The sequence below is a fragment of the Bos grunniens genome, chromosome 10, assembly GCF_055505025.1.
Source record: "Bos grunniens cultivar Pamir isolate PY7600 chromosome 10, Bosgru_T2T1.0, whole genome shotgun sequence".
NCBI classification, from domain to species: Eukaryota; Metazoa; Chordata; class Mammalia; order Artiodactyla; family Bovidae; genus Bos; species Bos grunniens.
In genome coordinates, this window is record NC_141174.1 from 60,670,638 (window position 1) to 60,693,238 (window position 22,601).

General features: G+C 36.9%; 1 protein-coding gene across 2 annotated transcripts in view; it reads right to left on the minus strand.

The window, feature by feature from the left end:
• Positions 1-22,601, minus strand: part of KLHDC1 (kelch domain containing 1) — a 40,782-nt gene that overhangs the window by 8,032 nt on the left and 10,149 nt on the right. Inside the window, exons 2-11 of one of the 2 annotated variants that reach the window (XM_086321629.1) lie at positions 22,206-22,276; positions 21,637-21,754; positions 21,082-21,200; positions 18,207-18,285; positions 17,825-17,872; positions 16,462-16,545; positions 11,859-11,942; positions 11,331-11,389; positions 5,012-5,124; positions 3,476-3,548 (exon numbers count right to left, since the gene is read on the minus strand). In XM_086321629.1, the coding sequence (XP_086177755.1) occupies positions 3,476-3,548; positions 5,012-5,124; positions 11,331-11,389; positions 11,859-11,942; positions 16,462-16,545; positions 17,825-17,872; positions 18,207-18,285; positions 21,082-21,200; positions 21,637-21,754; positions 22,206-22,276 (848 nt within the window). The remainder of the gene's footprint in view (positions 1-3,475; positions 3,549-5,011; positions 5,125-11,330; positions 11,390-11,858; positions 11,943-16,461; positions 16,546-17,824; positions 17,873-18,206; positions 18,286-21,081; positions 21,201-21,636; positions 21,755-22,205; positions 22,277-22,601) is intronic. The other variant, XM_086321630.1, reaches the window with a different exon arrangement.

Consider the following 22,601-nt stretch of genomic DNA (forward strand, 5'->3'; position numbering starts at 1 on the left):
AATATATTTCAAATATTTATTGTTTTTAAACATGAATATTTCCTGATCAGGAAGCATCTGTGCCATTGTTCTTAGCCTAAAATTTATGATCAACAGCTATTTCTTTTTCTGATAAATTGTAATTCCTTTCTTTTCATAAATGACCCCTCCCTCCAACTTCAGCCAAGTTCATTCATTTGTGTCCCCTAAGAGAAAAGCTTATATCTCTTTCTAGGCTTTGGTTCACCCTGTATCTTAGGTTTAGAATGAGAAGTCATTCTCTTAGAGCCTAAAAACAGGCTCAAAATCCCCAGGAAGCATTCCAAAGACCACCCAAATCGGCTCTGTTACCCTCCCTGCTCAGCACCTTTCAACATTTATGTGCTTATTTTATAATATCTTAACTTACATTTGAAGACAAACTGCTCTATCTACTACTTCAATTGTTTGATGTAATTTGTTTTCTAACCCCCAACAAAAACTCTATAAAGTCTTTAAGGTCAAAAATGGCCCCAGTAGTGTGCCCCATGGGTAAAGCCAGTGGTGCCTGTCAACTCCATGTTCAATGATATGTTGGCCACAGTGGAAATCAGCAAATTAGGATTTTTTTTGGTTTTGTTTTTCTTGGAGAGCAGTTGTTAACTATGTACCAGCACACCACTGGAATTTGGGTAATCTAATTTTATGTTCTCCTTAAAAATGCTTAATAAGGTTTTCTGCATCCAGTAGGTGCTCAAAAACTTCTGACTAACAAAAGCAAACACAAAATATGAGCATAATTAACTCAATACACAAATTATTTCAGAAAGAGAGCATCTAATGTTGTTTTGGAAATGGCTTGATAGCTCATATTCATGTATGATTTCATATTATTTACCAAAAGCAATGTTACGTTTTTATAAAATTCAATGTTTCTGGGGGTCTAACTCTCAGAAAACAGTACACATAATTTCTCACTTTTAGAAAATAAATGAAAAGTTTCACAAAGTCATTACTTTGTTTCTGAGAGTAATTGATTGCTTTCCTTAACAGACCAAATTGCTGAAGCAACAGATGCCTCCCAACATGTCTTTTATTACCACACAACTATTTTTAGTACATTAATTCTTTTTATTTAATTTCCACAAGTGCAAACAGTGGGATTGTGTACAATTTGTTAAAATAGTTTTCTCAAACAATCATGACACATTTAAGGACTAATGCACTTGGAACTCAGAACAGAACTGAGTCATTAGAAATTTTGTTTGGGAAATACTCTGCCCAATTCTCCAACTTGTATGTTAGAATATAAATTGTATAGATCTTCAGCAACACGCAGATTATGTTGTAGGATTGGGGACAGGGTTTTGAGGAGGGACTGAGCAAAGGAGACAGCCCTCACAGGAAGGAACAGCTTAATTTTGAGAAGGGAAAGCCATGTGTAACCTTGGCAATACTCATGGGATCCAACAGTGCTCAAGGCTCTACATATCAACTCTTTACTGGACATCTTTTACAGAAACAGAAAAGGGACCTTGCTGATAGCCACCTATATAGATGATCTGATATGATTACATAGATGGCTATTAAGCATAGTTTATCTAAAGTGAGACCTAGTGAAGAGTGTGCTAGACTGTAGGACAGTGGTTCTCGACCAGGGTCAATTTTGCCCCCAAGGGGACATCTGACAATATCTGGAGATATTTGATTGTTATAATACCAGGTATGTGTGGCAAGAGGGAGTGGGCACAACACCACTGGCATCTATTATGTAAAGGCCAGAGATGCTTCTAAATATCCTAAAATGCACAGGACACCCCTAACAACAAAGAATAATTTGGTCCAAAATGTCAGTAATAACAAAGTTAAGAAACCTTTCTGCAGCGTTACAAGAGGAGGATTAGGCAGCTTACCTTTCAAATTATAACTTGGAAAAGTTTGCACAAAATACATTTTGATGTTAAGTACATTCTTACTTTCATAAAAACAATTCGTATATATACACTTATGCATGTTCTCCTTACAGTAAACTGTACCCCACCTGTTCTCCTCCTCACCTTGTAACCTGAAGATAGATCTGCCTCTGTCTTATCTGCCTGAGGGGAACTCTGGCCTGGACTTCATCATCTCGGAACACTGGAAAGCCTTTCCTGCCTTGATTTTGGTGACATCTAGCTTGCAACCTGATGTTTTTTCTATAGACTGATAGTTTCTGTCCTCTCACAGCTGCTCTAAACTTATCACCTAAACATTCTAATAAAGCATATGATTTACATGACACATCAGTTGAGTTCAAAGAAATCTCTTCACATAGCTCAGTTCTAACTAGTATTTTACTGATAACAGTTGTATGGCTCTAATTACTCATTAAGGATTTAAATATTAAACAGGAGCAATGAAAAATTAAACACATTCTTACTACCACTGTGGTCTATAAGTAATGCATTCACACAGACAACTGGAAGAGAACTAAGAGCTCATCTAGTCCAACTCCCTCATTTCATAGATGAAGAAATTGATGCTCAGCTTCTTCAAAGTGACTTTCCCAAGCCAAAAAACTAAGTGTTAGCTGAGCAAGGACTAGAACATTGGGTTCCTGGATTTTAATATAAAACTCTTCAAATTAAACAATATATTTCAAAAGACCCAGAATTGCTAATACATTCCACTGAATTTTTATATATAAGAATATAATAATCACATATGAAGTTATGATAAGCTCTAAATGTATTGTGCATATTAATATATACACAATGTATATATATTTTCTCAGGCCTTTTTCTCAAGTATGTTACTTGTTATTTCTTAAATTTCTGAAATACATAACATTAGGTTATGCATTAATATATCATTAATTAGCTTCACATTAATATAAATAATCTATAGTAAAAAATTCTGGAATACATGACATGAAAAGGAATAAAACTACTTGAATCTCCTATGAATATATCTTCATTACATTCAATCAAATTAGAAAAAATAAGAATTACAATATGAATGTGATTTTCTTTGCAGTCTAATAATGGTATATTTTTCTACAATTTTTTACTCTATAATATACCACAAGTAACTAATACATTTTCAAGAAATTTACATTAATGAGTACATCAGTTAATAAAATAATAATCTGTCATCTACTTGATAAACATGAAAGCAACTTCCTCATTAAATTTCTATAAACCACTTCAAAACCCAACTACTAATAAAGCCAACCTCATTTTCATCTACTTATTAAAAATATTAACATTATATGAGACTTTCAATTTCTTAGCCTTTTCATATTTATCAGGCAAGATTATACAGTTAGCTAAAAGAATAATACTTTCAAATATACAAATATGGATAGAAACTGAATATATCCTTTCTACTATCTATTATTTGGGTAATATGAAGTTTATTTGAAATATATCCTTCCAAATGGTTTCTTGCTTTAATGACAAACACTATAAATTTACTGCTATATTTTAATACTTTAAAATTCTTAACTATTTCAATATTTGCCAACTTTTGGACTTACCTGGGTTTTGTTTTAGGTAAATGTGTAAGCTGTTTCCAACAATTTGTTATGACATTATGAATCCAACCATCACCTGCAATATTATGACAGTTTAAAAATTAAGATCAGGTTTTTGGGATAAAATTTTAATTTTTTGCCCCAAATTTATCATGCTACATTTATATGACTATCTTTTGTGTGTGTGCATATTTTATCATAAAAATTCTCAGACATGGACAAAAGTCAGGTGAACATGACAATGAACTTTCACATAACCCAGATTCAACAACTACTGAGATTTTGCCGCATGTGCTCCATTTATCTCTTTTTGTTATTCTTGCTGCTGAATTATTCTAAAGCAAATCCTAGCTCTCTTATTACTTTCCCCATACATAGTTCAGTGAGCATCACTAAAAAAAAACAACAAAAAACTGGACATTTTGTAAACAGCCACAATGCTGTTATCATTTAACCACAATGCTACAGTCACAGCCAAGAAAGCTACAAGTGGTTTTTTGGGATCATCTGATACCCACGTGACTGTATCTTAAGCTGAATCTCTAAGGTAAGAAACTGACTGGACTAGGAGTTTGAACTAAGACAAAAACCAGCATATAGGGATCTGAAGCACTAGAGCTCATGAAGATATATTAAATAAACCCTAGTGTAATGGGTAAATGTTAATTTTTTTCTTCCAGTTTTATTATTGAGATATAAGTGACACACAATACTGTATCTAAGATGTGTCGATGTTAGTTTTTAAATTAGATTCCCTCTTTTAATTAAAAAACCCACAAATTAGACAAGTATAAAAATCTACAAAAACTGGCTGCTCCTCCAATCAGCATCTGAAGTTTCCTGGCCAGCAGACTGCCAGGTACACAGCTGATGCTCAAGAGAAATTTTTGTTGGAAAACAAGTAATTGTTTTTACAGCCTATATAAAAGGTCTTAATGGTATATAAAGTATCTTAAGGAAACTGTCTCTAGCTATGAAAACTCTGAAGTAAAGTACAAAACACTTAATATGTCAAACTAAGTGAATAATTCTTGGTCATTTGTCTATCTTGATGCCACAATTTTTACTGCTGAAGAAAAACTGGGATACAAACTCACAGCCGCTGGAATCAGTAGTGTCAGGAGTTAAAAATACTCTAGCTAAGCACTTTCTTTATACTTCTGGAACAAAAAAAGAAGCAACTGGCATTCCCATCTTGCTTTTCAGAGCCTTCTGGGAAAGGCTCTTCTTCTAATCCCTTTTCTAGACTACAGCGTAAGCATCTGGATCAAAAATTAGGAGGACACAAAATCACAGAATACTATAGTTGAAAGGGGCTTTAATTCCCCTAGGTTCAACTACTTCCTTTCCCTACACCCAGGTAACAGGAGACCCTAAAGAGAGGTAAGGGTACAAAAGCAAAGGGGCCTTCTAATTCTTGATGTGACCACATAGTTGGGGATAAAGGTAAACTATAAAATCAGAAAAAAGATACCATAGTATCAAATACAATCAGGTAAAAAGAATAAGATATTAATTGTAGGCTAAACTTCAGCTTACTTAATGGAATATTGTCTGCACTTAGTCCACCAAACAGGAAAAGCGTATCATCAGCTATTGGTGTTAAAGTATGCCATGACCGATGTTTAGGGTTTTCTCCATTAATAGGAATCCTGTGGTGAGGGAAAAAGAAGAAAAGTCTAGTCAAAATAAAAGGTTTTTGATCATCTCAGATCTCAAAAGAAAAAACTGCCCTTTCCAGTTTAAAAAAATTTGATTCTACTAATCCCACCAACAAGAATATTTTAAAACATTCTTAAATTCTTAGACAAATTTACGCAATTTCTTTCCTTGTAACGTCCATCCCTCTTGGCCACAGAATACAGACTGAAAATTTAAAAAATTAATTCCTAGTTATTCACAATGCATACTGAGCATCATTCCTACAGCAACCGAGCTGGATCCTGTGGGCCTCCTAGGCACAAAAGCCTTTCTGTGTCCCCTTCTCTGAGTTCGAAAAGGCAGGTTCAGTTCGGCTCAGTCGTGTCCCACTCTTTGCTACCCCATGAATCACAGCACACCAGGCCTCCCTGTCCATCACCGACTCCCGGAATTTACTCAAACTCATGTCCATTGAGTCGGTGATGCCATCCAGCCATCTCATCCTCTGTCGTCCCTTCTCCTCCTGCCCCCAATCCCTCCCAGCATCAGGGTCTTTTCCAATGAGTCAACTCTTCGCATGAGGTGGCCAAAGTACTGGAGTTTCAGCTTTAGCATCATTCCTTCCAAAGAAATCCCAGGGCTGATCTCCTTCAGAATGGACTGGTTGGATCTCCTTGCAGTCCAAGGGACTCTCAAGAGTCTTCTCCAACAACACAGTTCAAAAGCATCAATTCTTCGGCGCTCAGCCTTCTTCACAGTCCAACTCTCACATCCATACATGACCACAGGAAAAACCATAGCCTTGACTAGATGAACCTTTCTTGGCAAAGTAATGTCTCTGCTTTTTAATATGCTATCTAGGTTGGTCATAACTTTCCTTCCAAGGAGTAAGCGTCTTTTAATTTCATGGCTGCAGTCACCATCTGTAGTGATTTTGGAGCCCAGAAAAATAAAGTCTGACACTGTTTCCACTGTTTCCCCATCTATTTCCCATGAAGTGGTGGGACTGGATGCCATGATCTTCATTTTCTGAATGTTGAGCTTTAAGCCAACTTTTTCACTCTCCTCTTTCACTTTCATCAAGAGGCTTTTGAGTTCCTCTTCACTTTCTGCCGTAAGGGTGGTGTCATCTGCATATCTGAGGTTATTGATATTTCTCCTGGCAATCTTGATTCCAACTTGTGTTTCTCCCAGTCCAGCGTTTCTCATGATGTACTCTGCATATAAGTTATATAAACAGGGTGACAATATACAGCCTTGACGAACTCCTTTTCCTATTTGGAACCAGTCTGTTGTTCCATGTCCAGTTCTAACTGTTGCTTCCTGACCTGCATACAAATTTCTCAAGAGGCAGATCAGGTGGTCTGGGATTCCCATCTCTTTAAGAATTTTCTACAGTTTATTGTGATCCACACAGTCAAAGGCTTTGGCATAGTCAATAAAGCGGAAATAGATGTTTTTCTGGAACTCTCTTGTTTTTTCCATGATCCAGCAGATGTTGGCAATTTGATCTCTGGTTCCTCTGCCTTTTCTAAAACCAGCTTGAACATGAGGAAGTTCACGGTTCACATATTGCTGAAGCCTGGCTTGGAGAATTTTGAGCATTACTTTACTAGCGTGTGAGATGAGTGCAATTGTGCGGTAGTTTGAGCATTCTTTGGCATTGCCTTTCTTAGGGACTGGAATGAAAACTGACCTTTTCCAGTCCTGTGGCCACTGCTGAGTTTTCCAAATTTGCTGGCATATTGAGTGCAGCACTTTCACAGCATCATCTTTCAGGATATGGAATAGCTCAACTGGAATTCCATCACCTCCACTAGCTTTGTTCGTAGTGATGCTTTCTAAGGCCCACTTGACTTCACATTCCAGGATGTCTGGCTCTAGGCCAGTGATCACACCATCGTGATTATCTGGGTCCTGAAGATCTTTTTTGTACAGTTCTTCCGTGTATTCTTGCCATCTCTTCTTAATATCTTCTGCTTCTGTTAGGTCCATACCATTTCTGTCCTTTATAGAGCTCATCTTTGCATGAAATATTCCTTTGGTATCTCTGATTTTCTTGAAGAGATCCCTAGTCTTTCCCATTCTGTTATTTTCCTCTATTTCTTTGCACTGATCGCTGAAGAAGGCTTATCTCTTCTTGCTATTCTTTGGAACTCTGCACTCAGATGTTTATATCTTTCCTTTTCTCCTTTGCTTTTTGCTTCTTTTCTTTTCACAGCTATTTGTAAGGCCTCCCCAGACAGCCATTTTGCTTTTTTGCATGTCTTTTTCTTGGGGATGGTCTTGATCCCTATCTCCTGTACAATGTCACGAACCTCATTCCATAGTTCATCAGGCCCTCTATCTATCAGATCTAGGCCCTTAAATCTATTTCTCACTTCCACTGTATACTCATAAGGGATTTGATTTAGGTCATACCTGAATGGTCTAGTGGTTTTCCCTACTTTCTTCAATTTCAGTCTGAATTTGGCAATAAGGAGTTCATGGTATGAGCCACAGTCAGCTCCTGGTCTTGTTTTTGCTGACTGTATAGAGCTTCTCCATCTTTGGCTGCTGGAGCCCCCCAAAATGAAGTTTGACACTGTTTCCACTGTTTTCCCATCCATTTCCCATGAAATGATGGGACCAGATGCCATGATCTTAGTTTTCTGAATGTTGAGCTTTAAGCCAACTTTTTCACTCTCCACTTTCACTTTCATCAAGAGGCTTTTGAGTTTCTCTTCACTTTCTGCCATAAGGGTGGTGTCATCTGCATATCTGAGGTTATTGATATTTCTCACATCTTGATTCCAGCTTGTGCTTCATCCAGCCCAGCATTTCTCATGATGTACTCTGCATAGAAGTTTAATAAGCAGGGTGACAATATACAGCCTTGACGTACTCCTTTTCCTATTTGGAACCAGTCTGTTGTTCCATGTCGAGTTCTAACTATTGCTTCCTCATCTGCATACAGGTTTCTCAAGAGGCAGGTCAGGTGGTCTGGTATTCCCATCTCTTTCAGAATTTTCCACAGTTTGTTGTGATCCACACAGTCAAAGGCTTTGGCATAGTCAATAAAGCAGAAATAGATGTTTTTCTGGAACTCTCTTGCTTTTTCCATGATCCAGAGGATGTAGGCAATTTGATCTCTGGTTCCTCTGCCTTTTCTAAAACCAGGGCAGGTTGAAACAGTTGCTAATCAGGGAAACGAGGGGGTGTAGAAACAAGGGAAGAGTAGTGAAGAATCAAAAGTGCATTCTTGGGGCAGGGTCCTGGTTCCCGCCTCAAAGGATGTAGCACTGAAACCCTCACCAAATGGAAGATGTTAACTACTGGATGAAGCATTCATCATGGCAGAGAAGGTCACAGTTGGCCCGTCATCATCTGACATCTCTGGACTGAAGGAATGTGGACCTTGCACAAACCCTGATCCTTATCAGCAGCCCTGTTCCTGGACTGTAAGACTCCTCACAAGCTCCCTTGGGTGGGGACCCACAGTTTTGAGGGCATTAGCCCACTGTGGGCCCCTTTGCCTGACAAAGCAATAGAGCTATTCCTTTTTACTTCACCCAAAACTCTATCTTTGAGATTTAATTCACTGTCAGTGTACAGAGGCCAGATTCGGCTTCCCTGTTGGTAAATCAGTAAAAACTTCTTTAGGTTTTCAATGTAATTATTTTCATGTCTATCATTTTTGACTGTTGTTTCATGTTTAATTTTGTATTTTCAGCTGACTACGGGATTTTGTTGTTTTTTACTTTGGTCTTTTTATTATGGAATTTCCTGAAAATACTAGCTACTCTAACTGCAAAATAAAAGCATGCAAGCCATTCCAGATCCAGGATAAACCTCTAAAGATTTCAAACAAATATTGTCATATTCTTAAAATAAAAACATAAGCACAAGGACTTCCTGGTGCATAGAACACAGGTTCAAACCTTGGTCAGGGAACTAAGATCCATTGAGGCCCAAAAAAAACCATACAAAAAGACCATAAGTGCAAAAGTTTAAGTAATTTAGGAAGTGAGAATAACATGGGCCTGTGGTAGAAGATGTAATTTGTTTTTTCCAAAATGGACATGTTTTTACTGCTTTTATAACTATTAAAAAATATTTGGGTTACAAAATGTTCAACCACAAAATTATTTTTTATAAAGGAGAGTTCTGTAATCCTGTTCTCCAGCAATAAGAAATCATAATTTGGTATATATCTTTCCTGACTTTTAAGCACATTTAAACATATTTATTAAAAATATACAAATAGGATCACATATTCTGTTCTGTAAATTTTTTCACTCAATTAGTATGTTGCAGAATATTTCCATGAAGCATAGTTTCCTTTGGTAATGGAAGCATGGCAGTTCACTGGGCAAATGTATCATGATTTAACAGACCCCACTTATGGACATGAGGGTTGATGTCATGTTTTTGCTTTTATAAATAATGTTGCCATAAACATCTTTGTTGTGTATGCACACACATATACACATATGTGCACACATATAAACATCTGTCCAATTTTTGTCTTAGGAGGAATTTTGGATCAAAGTAGAAATTCCATATTTTAAACACATTGCCAGATCACCTTCCAGAAAACTGTACAAATTTAAACACCCACTAATTGTGTTGTTACAACCTAGGATACACTGGTCATTTGTAATTATTCTTCCTGGTAAGTGAAAATTATTATTTTTATTTCAATTTCTTTAATAATTTATGAAGTTGAACATTTAAAAAATAATTTATAAATATTTGTATTTCTTCTATGAGGTGCTCATTCACGTTCCTTGTTCAGTTTTACTGTATTGTCTTTTTTTTACTGATTTTCTGAGTTCTTGTGAATCACAGCCCTTGCTGTTAGAATTACTGTAAATATTACTTCTAGTTTGCTTTTTGCTTGCATTTTCCAACTTGCCTCTTAACTTTTTATGGTATATATTTCTACACAGAAATATTTAATTTCTACACAGAAACATTTAATTCTTAAGTGGTCTTATCAGTCTTTTCATTTATGAATTTTGGGTTTATATCATCTTTAGAAAAGCTTTTTCCACGCCAAGATGTTAAAGCTAAATTGTTATATTTCCTTCTAGTACTTCTGTGGTTTCCTTTTTTAATAGTATTTGTACTTTGGCATAATGTGTTGGCTTGAAGCTCAACATTCAGAAACTAAGATCATGGCATCTGGTCCCATCACTTCATGGGAAATAGATGGGGAAACAGTGGCTGACTTTGAGGGGCTCCAAAATCACTGCAGATGGTGATTGCAGCCATGACATTAAAAGATGCTTACTCCTTGGAAGGAAAGTTATGACCAACCTAGACAGCATATTAAAAAGCAGAGACATTACTTTGACAACAAAGGTCCATCTAGTCAAGGCTATGGTTTTTCCAGTGGTCATGTATGGATGTGAGAGTTGGACTGTGAAGAAAGCTGAGCGCCGAAGAATTGATGCTTTTGAATTGTGTTGTTGGAGAAGACTCTTGAGAGTCCCTTGGACTTCAAGGAGATCCAACCAGTCCATCCTAAAGGAGATCAGTCCTGGGTGTTCATTGGAAGGATGATGCTGAGGCTGAAATTCCAATACTTTGGCCACCTCACGCAAAGAGTTGACTCATTGGAAAAGACTCTGATGCTGGGAGGGATTGGGGGCAGGAGGAGAAGGGGATAACAGAGGATGAGATGGCTAGATGGTATCACCGACTTGATGGACATGAGTTTGGGTAAACTCCTAGAGTTGGTGATGGACAGGGAGGCCTGGCGTGAGTCGGACATGACTGAACTGAACTGAACTGATGGCTCTGATTCTATCTCATTATGTGAACAGCTGAATTGATAGCTAAATATATTATTCTATTTCTAAATATATATTAGGAGCAATAAAATCTGATTTTGACTCATTTATTTGTTTGTTATCTGACTCCATTAAAACTTCATTATTTCTTAAAGACCCTTAAGAATTTGTAATATAAAACCAGTAATTTCAAAAAAAACCCAGTACTTTCACATAATCAATTTTTAACTGTTAGTGTTCTCATGTTTTAGGTAGCCTGATTAAAGAACAAAATCTATATTTATATCTATATATTCCTTGCTTAGGCAAACAATCAGAAGGGGAAGAAAACATCTGTTCAGTTTTACAGACCCAAATTTGGATTACAGCACGCATGTGCAGACACACACAGACACAGAAATACCTATCGGTTAAAACAATACTTAGAATTTCGAACTTACCTTCCAGACCAGGTCCAGGTATCTAAGTTTAGGTAGTGCAAATCATTCATCCTAGTTTGCTAAAATAAAAATGTATGAAATTGGTGTTTTACATATTTAATGGACTTAAATTTTGGCTTTAAAATAAAGTCATATTAAAAATAGATCAACTCTATTTTACTTAATATCAGAAGTTTACATATTGGGAAACAATGCTAAGCATTAATAAAATAGCATAGAGCTACCAAATTAATGTGTCAAGGGAGAAAGGAAAAAATGAGTATAAACTAATAAGATTTAGATAATAAGAGGTAAAGTTTTTCTGATAAATCACTTAAGTGAAGGATTCTCCCCATTAAAATATGATTTATAATCATCTGTGATTACTCAGATACGGTCTGTTCAGGTAATGAGATTTTTAGAAATTATTATTGAATGGTATTTTAATCTCCAGACTATCTGAATGTTCAGCTATTCCACAAAATCAAAGGATAAATTTTTATAGGAAACATCAAACAAAAAAAGACCATTTCCATAAAAAACACTAACCAAAACACGTCCGCCAAAGATATAGCCCTTATTTCCAAGAACTGCACACGTATGCGCGGCTCGTGGCTGTGGTGGAATGCCACCCTGCAAGCAGAGATCAGAAAACATAGCACAAAGGCTTAAAACATCTGTAAGTTACATTCCTATGCTCAGTATGCAAAACACTTGCTGCTAAGTTACAATTATGTATGTAACTTAATTAAAAACCCTAATGCAAAAGTTTGTTCAAGGTAGTAAGCAATTATAGACAAATACTACTCTTAAGGAATTAATTCACTCAGATGTTTACTTTTTTTTTAATGTTTTCCTTAAATACCTGACACTATTTGGCAGCATGAGATTTCACATTAATTTTAGCTCAAAATGTAAAGATTTAAAAATTAAATTTAAAGACATTCTCTTTGTCTCTCTGACACACCCCACCCCTTCTTTCCTCTCTTTTTTCTCTCTCTCACACACACACATACACAGAGTTAATAATATGAATGAGCAGTACACAGAGTGGTAATCTCAGAGACTCTAATAAAAAAATTAAATCTGTCCCTGGAGACTCTTGGTGCTTCAAATTCCACAATAAGAACTTTACTCTTGGCTTAAGCCAGTGTTTTATCTCTTACTAAAACTCTTGACATTAACTGATAATACACCTTTATCCTTTACTTTGAATAAATATAGCAGATCTGTTCTTCAGAGAAGTTTTAGATTGGTGGGAAAAAAGTATAATGAGTAGATGAATGAATAAAATATAAATAATATTCTGCATAATTTCCACGTGTTCATGATGAGTACTTTTCTGTTTGTATTTTTCATTCCAAATTCTGAAGGAACCCAGTATTTTCAGCTCATTGGCTACCAAATGTGGGCATATAAAATTTAATCTCTGCATCAAAGATCATAACTTTCTACACTTTTCAGGTTTACTTGAATAACTATAAGGTCAACACGGTAAGAAATAATTCTGATATTGCCTATATGTGTGTGTTAGTTGCTCAGCTATGTCTGACTCTGCAACCACATCGACTATACCTCACCAGGCTCCAAAGTCCATGGGATTCTCCAAGGCAAGAATACTGGAGTGGGTGGCCATGTCCTTCTCCAGGGGATCTTCCTGACCAAGAGATCGAACCTGGGTCTCCTGCATTGCAGGCAGATTCTTTACCATCTGAGCCACCAGGGAAGCCCCATTACCTATATAAGACTTTTAAATAAATGAGAGGGAACCATTTGTGTTGCGGTTCCCAATACTTTAAGCAAAACAAGTTTTAGTAGGCAGTCTCTGATGTGAAATTTTAGAAAAATTCTTTTACTACATACATGTTCATTATGAAATAAATGTTGACTTTCTTTTTTATTTATGAAATACATTTAATAGCCAATCAAAGCTTCTGAATAAACTGGGTTCATATCAGTCCAAACAAAAGAAAGTAATGGCATTTGCATTACTATGTGAATGTGTAAACTGTGCAAACGATGCACGGTGCTTATTAAGTTGTTTGAAATACTCAAAATCACACAGTTCTGTTCTCATAGGGTTAAGCATCCTGTGTAGGAAAACTCTTTCCACCTTCCACTTTATGGATGACACACTATGTGTGTGCTAAGTCGCTTCAGTCATGTCTGACTCTAACTCTCTGTGATCCTATGGGCTGTAGCCCACCAGGCTCCTCTGTCCATGGAATTCTCCAGGCAAGAACACTGGAGTGGGTTGCCATGCCATCCTCCAGGGGATCTTCCTGACCTAGGGATCGAACCTGGGTCTCTGGCATTGCAGGCAGATTCTTTAAGTATTAATAACCAATGCATCTCCTCCAGTCATGTCTGACTCTAACTCTCTGTGATCCTATGGGCTGTAGCCCACCAGGCTCCTCTGTCCATGGAATTCTCCAGGCAAGAACACTGGAGTGGGTTGCCATGCCATCCTCCAGGGGATCTTCCTGACCTAGGGATCGAACCTGGGTCTCTGGCATTGCAGGCAGATTCTTTAAGTATTAATAACCAATGCATCTCCTCCATTGGCAGGTGGGTCCTTTACCACTAGGGTCACCTGGGAAGCCTATGTCACACTCTATGGCTTATCTAAAAGTACACAGCTCTTTCATGACACAATTAGAATGCAAATCCAATTTCTTCAACTTCAAAACAAGTAACTGTTACACTGTACCAAGTTACCTTGCACTTTGATGCAGGTATTTAGGAACAATGAATTAATTTAAGCAAGTCTCTAGAAAATAAAACAGATTCTAGCTGCAACCATATCAGAAAAACTTTCAGATAGAATATAAACAATGTAAGAGTTCTTTGTTGGAGTACATTTGTTGGAGAAGACTCTTGAGAGTCCCCTGGACTGCAAGGAGATCCAACCAGTCCATCCTAAAGGAAATCAGTCCTGAATATTCATTGGAAGGACTGATGCTGAAACTGAAGCTCCAATACTTTGGCCACCTGATGCAAAGCACAGATTCATTGGAAAAGACTCTGATGCTGGGCAAGATTGAAGGCAGGAGGAGAAGGGGACGACAGAGGATGAGATGATTGTATGGCATCACCAAGCTCTGGGAGTTGGTGATGGACAGGGAAGTCTGGCGTGGTGCAGTCCATGGGGTCAAAAAGAGTCAGACATAACTGAGCGACTGAACTGAACCGAAGAACATATCTGAAGAAATGATCAGAGAGGTCACAGTGAAAATATTGTCCAACATTAAAAGTGTCCCATGCCTGTTAGGCTGTTGGCACAGAAGGGTGGAAGGGATACGAACTACGGTAAGGAGAGACAGTCACAGAAAGACCTGAAGTCCCAAATAACTTCCTATAAGCTACCTCAGCTCACTGATCCAATTCTAAAACTATGTGTGCAGTAGCTCCAGATTCTTGCTTATTCTCTAAGGAAGCAAAGGGTTAAGAAGCCTGAAAGAGATCTAGGATGAGTTTTAGTAGATCCAGTGTCAATAAAATTTCTTTCCACTTGCTTACTGATATGAAATTATTTTAAGAGAGACAAGATGCTTTTATTTCATTAACACATAAATCTTATTTATTTTATTTTTTAACTTTACAATATTGTATTGGTTTTGCCATATATCAACATGAATCCACCACAGGTATACACGTGTTCCCCATCCTGAACTCTCCTCCCTCCTCCCTCCCTGTTAACATTCAAATACTGACTGCAGGAAACTTCCATCAACAAATATGATTGACTGATAGTTGATCAGTTCCAAAATTAGAATAGAACAGAAGAACATTGGAAATGTGAAAGCCACTGTTAGGAAAAAGAGGATGCTGAGATGTGTCAAGCCTTGTAACACTTTTTATTTTGTATAGAACTTCCCTCACTTCCATTTACAGAAGCTGAACTGCAAGGAATTTTATGCATATATGCATGTTGTGGTTTATTCATTAAGTTGTGTCCAACTCTTTTGCAACCCCAGGGACTAGAGCCCACCAGGCTCCTTTGTCCATGGGATTTTCAGGCAAGAATACTGGAGTGGGTTGCCATTTCCTTCTCCAGGGGATCTTCCCAAACCAGAGATCAAACTTGTATCTCCTGCTTTGTCAGTGGATTCTTTACTGCTGAGCCAACAGGGAAGCCCACATGCATGTTAGTGGACAAAAATTTGGTCTTTCCCTAGGCTATAGCAGCATCACCTAGCAACTGTTCTTTTCATAGCATTGCTTGCATGACTCATAACTGTACTTGTTGACAATCCTCCAATCCTCTCAAATCCTCTCTCCTCTCTTTTAAAATTGCAGAGAATAGAATTTGAACCAAATTTTTGGTTTTGTTCAAAAATTCGAACAAAAATTTTGTTCAGTATTTTATTCTGCACAGTTCCAATGATCTGACCAATCACAATACCTTGCTCCCCTAGGGACAGGTCTCAGACTCAGGCCTGGCCAATCATACCCTTGGCAACGGGGATTGATATAGAGGAGGAACACACCTAAGTAGAGCCAGAGTCCTTTCTCTAGGGTGAAGATACAGACATTGAGAAAATACAGCACCAACAGAAAGAACTGCTGGTAGAGGCAGGGCCATATTCCCTCGTAAATGAGCTGGCCAATCTGCAGCAGACAGAATAAGCTAGCACACAGAGAAGCAGGGAGAAGCCAATAGAAAGATGGAAATATTGTGATGAGGTTGGGTAACTTGCTCCAGTTTCTAAGGCCCTGGTCCCTGCAGCTTTTCCACTGTGTGAGCCACTTCAAAATATACCTCCCAGCTATGCAAGAATTCTTTATGGCTTAAACTAATGTGAATTTGTGTTTGCTCACTAGCACGTGAAAGAGTATTAGGATTTCATGAGTTTATGAAACATGAGCTTTTCAAAATCATGAACTTTGTTACAAAAGGACTTTTAAAAAGAGCCTTCATTAAATCAGGGCATTATACTTGTGGGTAAAGAATGATGATGGCTTTTCTAGAAAACCTTAACCTGAAGAAAAATATGTGATAAAAAAACAGTAAAAGTGACTGCACTCAAGAGAACCCCTTTGTATATGATTACAAACTCAATTACTAACAGCCAATAACTTAGTAAAAGAAATTCACTTTAAAAGTGTTAATGAATATAAAAACATAAAGGTAACTTTTCACAATACTTACTTTAATTTCGGGTTGAAGCCAACTGTGTGTCTTTGTGTCAAATATGTGAACATCATTATGCCATCCCCAGAATATCTGCTCTTCCTAAAACATAAATTTTTTAAATATTTTAAAAGTTTTTAATGACTTTTAGATTTGTATGATAGTTTCACTGCATATTTACTGGTGAACTAATAGACATTTTTACAGAAATAGAGTCAAGTGTGATGATAGTTATAAACTTAACGCGTATCACCAGTGGCTCACAAAGTGTGATCCCTAGGCTATAGCAGCATCATCTAGCAACTGTTCTTCTCATGGCATTGCTTGCATGATTCATCACTGTACTTGTTGATAATCCTCCAATCCTCTCAAAGGATTATCTCTTTGAAAATTGCAGAGGATAGAATGATATTTAGATTTGAAAATCTGTTTTCCTAAAGTACATGTGCCAAATTTCTAATCTTTGCTGCTAGAAACTTTAGGGAACAGTGGTTCTGTTTGTAAAAGAATTCTATTCACTTAATTAAGCAGCTTATTCTTATACATTAAATGTATGCTTACTCTCCTTTGTCTTCTAGGAAGACTTGGCAAGGCAAAGATTTAGCAGTTAGACTGTATTTAGTATCTTCCGCATTGTTGAAATCTTCTATCACTACTCAAGCTTACCTCTGCACCAGTTTTGTGTTATACGTCAGGACTATATCATTCATTTTCATTAGGACTTGTCAAACAAGTCAAATAAACTAAATAATTTACCTAGTTCAGAATCTAAGAGAAAAAAAATCTACCTGTACACCATAAACTTCATTAGCCTAACTATAGGCTAACATTAGCCTATAGTTAGAAAAAAAATCTACCTGTACACCATAAACTTCATTAGCCTAACTATACTAGTTGAGAAAAAAAATGAGAGCTTTCACTGATGAGTAAAAATAATTAGACATAATTAGTAGGAAGTTATGTTACTAAAAATTATCAGTAATACTGTAAGTAGCAAAACTTAAAAGATACTTCATTTTAAAAACTCAAAAACCATGTAAACCACTTTTATCACTTAAAACCATTCAATTTTATTAACATATATTAATTTCACACATAGTCTAAGTAAAGCCTATGGAGAAATTTTAAATACCCATATACAAAGAGATATGCATGAAATATACATATATCTTTACATTAATAATGTACAATAATAAAATACGCTAGTAGAAGGTAAAAGTGAGGTTACTGTGTATCTTGGTGGGAAGATCAATGGCTTTTAAAGTTATCTTTTAAAAGATTTCATTTTTGTAAGTCATGACTTCTTTCATTAATATAATAGTTTATTCTCTAGCCAATAAGAATAAGTAGAAAAAAGCAGTATCACTACCAACTTACTCACTGTCATACAGAAGCCAGTCTGAGCTATGAATAGTTCTGGCGGACGTACCTAAAAGGAGGTGTATGTCAGCAACAGCCACTGTGGTTACCTATGAACAAAGTTTTTCAAGTTGTGCTAAAGCCACTACTTGTCTACTAGAAGCATCTTTAAGTGATTTATGACGTCAGAAAAGAAATTACTCTGCCAGTAGCAATGAAGGCCGATACCATTAGGGGAGAGAATCTCTTGCAACTGAACCCAAATTCAAAAGAGAGAAAAGACACTTTTTTTTCATAGCATCACTTATAGCAAATTAAAATGAGAAGGACTGGGCTCATTATTTCTAAAAACTTTAAGGAGACACTAAATTAGAGGAAAATGTAAACAGTGATTACTCTCTTACCCAAGATGCATCATGAACATCAAAACAATCTTGGAGTTCATTATGTCTCCTACACCCATAGCCACCAAAATATATTAATCTGAAAAACAAAACAAAAGACACACTTTGGGGTTCTGCTTTCAGCTTGTTCACAGAAAGTTGAAAGACATCATTTCTCTCACAACCTAAACAAGCCATATAAACTACAAAACCATAATTAAAACAAAAATCAAACCGCTATGGGAACAAAGAGACCTGAGTGAACAATTCCAGAAAGTGATGAGCCTGCAGTAGGAGAGAGAAACCCATTGTTGCTTTCATCCTTGATGCAACAGCAGGAGGAGGAAGAACCTGGCACACACAGGGTTTGGAAAAGAAGCCAGCCAAAATTTTAATAGTCACATGTAGGCTAGCACAGCAAATTAGAACCTTAAGAGACTCAGTCACCTAGGGGGTTTGAATCTATTCAGAAAGTATTCACATAATCTTCAGAGAGGACTTAGGGTTAGTCACCAAGAGTATGAAGCAGCAGAGAGCAGAGCAACTCTTCTTGAGGCAATCTAAGCTATCAACTCTAAAGTTTGGGATCAGGACAGGAAATCTGAAGGAAACACCTCAGAGTGCTGCCCGCAAAAGGTCAGGGAGGACATCCAATGCTTAAAGAGATCACTCAAGGTACAGAAAGTATTAAGTGGGATTGGGGAGCAAAGAGAACTCCCTAGCAACCTAAATACCTACCAATTAGGCTATGAAACAAGGAGGGATCTCTCACGGTTCTGAGAAGTAGGAACATGGCTGTGAAGCCCAGCTCAAAATCTCTACACAATCCCTAGTGCTCAAAATGTGGGGCAAAGAAAAGTCTTGATCTTGCATCAGAACATTTGAAGCCAGTGCTAAAACTGAAAGAAACTAAAGCTGCAACAAAGCCTAAGCACAGGCCAACTGCAGGTTAGATTGCCTTAAAGTCCACTCCAGCAGCCTGAAAAAGAAAGAAAGGGCATGTCCTTTTCTGGAGAGATGCATTGTTTACTACAACCCTTACTGTTCTTTCAAACAGAATGGCTGTCATATGATGTAAAATTAGAAGGTATATGAAAAGGCAAAAAAAAAAAAAAGTGACCCATGATCAAGAGAGGAAAGATTCAATATAAGCTGACTTCAAGGTGGCCCAGATATTGGAATTAGTAGACCTGGCCTGGAGAAGGAAATGGCAACCCACTCCAGTGTTCTTGCCTGGAGAATCCCAGGGACAGGGGAGCCTGGTGGGCTGCCGTCTATGGGGTCGCACAGAGTCGGACATGACTGAAGCGACTTAGCAGCAGCAACAGCAGACCTGGCCTTTAAAGTAATTCTAACAGAAATAGTAACAGACCAATTTGTAAAAGGCGGACAAAGTTCAGGAAGAACAAGGTAATTTTGGCAGAGACATGAGGACCCCTATTATAGAGGCAATCAAGTTAAGATGAAGTGATTAGGGTAGGCACTAATTCAATATAACTGGTATTCTTACAAAAGGGGGAAATTTGGAGGAAGACAAGCAAGTACAGAGAGAATGCTACGTGACTATGAAGGCAGAGATCTGAGTGATGCTTCTACACACCAAAGATTACCAACAAGTCACTAGAAGCTAGGGAGAGGCATGAAGTAGATTCTTCCTGAAAATCCAGAGAATGAACCAACCTTGCTGGCAGTTTGATCTCAGACTTCTAGTCTCCAAAACTATGTGACAATACATTTTTTGACACACCCCATGGCATGCAGGATCCTAGTTCCCTGACCAGGATGCACACCTGTGACCCTTGCAGTGGAAGTGCAGAGTCTTAACCACTGACAACCAGGGAAATACATTTCTGTTGTTTAAATCATTCAACTTATAGAACTCTATTACATCAGCCCGAGCAAAATAAACATTTACCACAATTATAAATGCATAATTGTTTGATCCAGAAATCAAATTGTGAAATTTTATCCAACAAATAGATCTGCAATTATATGTATATAAACACAAAGATATTCATTAAAGCATAGTTTGTAATGGCATGGGAATTGAAATAATCTAAGTGTTGCTTCATCTATCGGGAAAAAGTTAAATAATCCTCATGGGAGATTACTATGCAGCTGTAAAAACAAAACAAAAACAAAAAAACAAGCTTTCCAACTAGAGATACAGAAAAATGAAAGTTCTCCATGGTGCAGTGTAGACTAAAAGAAGCAGTAGGGCACAGAATACTGTAGAGTACACAGATGTTTGTGTAAAGAGGAGGCAGAAGAGATACAGATAAATATACAGAGAGATATATACATACATACATATATACATACATATGTATTTGCTTCTATTTGCTTAAAGTAACAGAGGGCAATTGTTCCCAAACGTGTCTGCACCCTGGAATTACTTGAGGAACTTAAAAAAATCATACTCCCATTGATTATAATTTAGTTAGTCTAGGCTATCACCTGGGCTTCACAGCATTAAAAAACAATATCCCTATATTATTCCTATGCAGACAAGTTTGAGAACCACTGCTATAAAAATACAAAATATGTTGATAAAAGTAGCTATTTGTGCATCTGGAGGGGTCAGAACAGGATGGATGGGAGCAACAACGGGAGCCAGACTTTTGAATATGGTTTTGATTTTTAAACTGCGTGACTGTATTAACTATCCAGAAAACTAATAAAATAATTAATTTTAAAAAAACAAATAGTTGCTTCCACCATATTTATTCTTATGACCTGGCTCTTATCTAGGATTCAAAACTGCCTTTACCATCGGTGTCAAAACAGTTTGTAATTATATCTTGAAAAAAATTCAGAGTTTCAGGTTTCCTCTGTTTTGGACACAAGCTATAATCCTTACTTGAATGCAGTTAATGAGGTGGTTTTGCTGCATTACCTGTCTTTATATACCCAGCAGGAAAGTTTATCACGTGGTGTGGGTGGTTGCCCTTCAAAGTTGGTGATTTTTTCCCAAACGTAGGTTCCATCTCTTGTTCGCAAATTAACAAAATAAAGCTTTTAAAAGAGGAGAATACTATTAACAGACAGGGCATCGGAAAATTAAATATATGTCACAGGGATAGGTGATCCAAAATTAATAATATTACTTTTTATTTTTTAAATGTAAAAATTTTAATTGTAGAGTTCATGAAAATGGGACTATGTTTTAGAAGCAAAAATGGTATATGAAACACACTGAAATGAATCTTTACCCTTCTTGTTCTTGCCCTATGGATATCAACCAAGTAAGCAGTTAATTCTGAAGCAGAAGGATCTGGGACCAGAGAGGAGCAGGTATGCTGCATTTTCACTCTATCTTTTAAAATCTTATCAGTTAGCTCAAGCTTTTCTACATGTCTTCTTTGCAAAATACTTGTAAACTTGTGAGATGAAGTGACACATTAAACATTACATTTTTCTGCACTCCTGAATTGAAAAAAAAAAAAATTACTCGATTGCTGTATCCTTTGTCATCATATCCTCCAAAAACGTACAGCTTTCCATTAATGCAAGCACCGCAACTTCCTGACATGGAGGTAGGGAGTTCTCCTTCCATGAGGTGCATTGTCCTGCAGCAAGAATAACGTGGAATTCCGTAACTTTCCAGAAAGGCAAATTATATTCCTTTTCAACTCCATCAGTACTTTTTCAATGAAAATTGCCACTAACAATTACAATTAAGATATCATGGTAGCCAATACTCTAAAAACTGTTAAGAAGATCCATGGTAAAGATTTTTCAACCTACTGAAGAAAAAAGTTACAAAATCTTCTCATGTCACCAGAATTGGGAAAGAGTAGAACAAAACAAAGTCTTCAGAATGGTAAAGGACAAGGAATGAAGAGGGGAAGGGATTTGGGGAGAGAAACATCCAGAGGGAATAAAGCACTGAAAGAAAAGGAAAGGGAGACAACAGAATATTGCAGTATGTTCTGAGTATGGTCTCAAATCTCCTGTTGTCTATGACAACAGTTATAACAGATACTAAGATGGGACATTACGCAATGTAAAATTACTTACCACAACCCACTATCAATATCATAGGTCCAAATCTCATCATTAGGCAAATATACTTCATTGTCTTCAATAGACTAAAAACACAGAATACATAAAATTATGTTTATTATTTACAAAGTAACAACTAAATAGTTGCTCAGGATGGGAAAACCACAATGAAAATAGTGAAAAAGACAAAAGCAATAAACAGCCTCAAAGATGGCTTTTTCAATAGAAACTAAGTTAGATCAAAAGAGAAGGGGAAGAGAGACATTTTCTAAGAGAAAGTAGGCAAATACAAATTACCAAGTACATGAGTCTCAGAAAAAGACTGAGGGCCATTAAACTTTCCAAGGAAGTTTAAGAAAGAGAAAACAGCAAAACAATAACATTAGAGCAGAATACTGAAGACTAAGAATC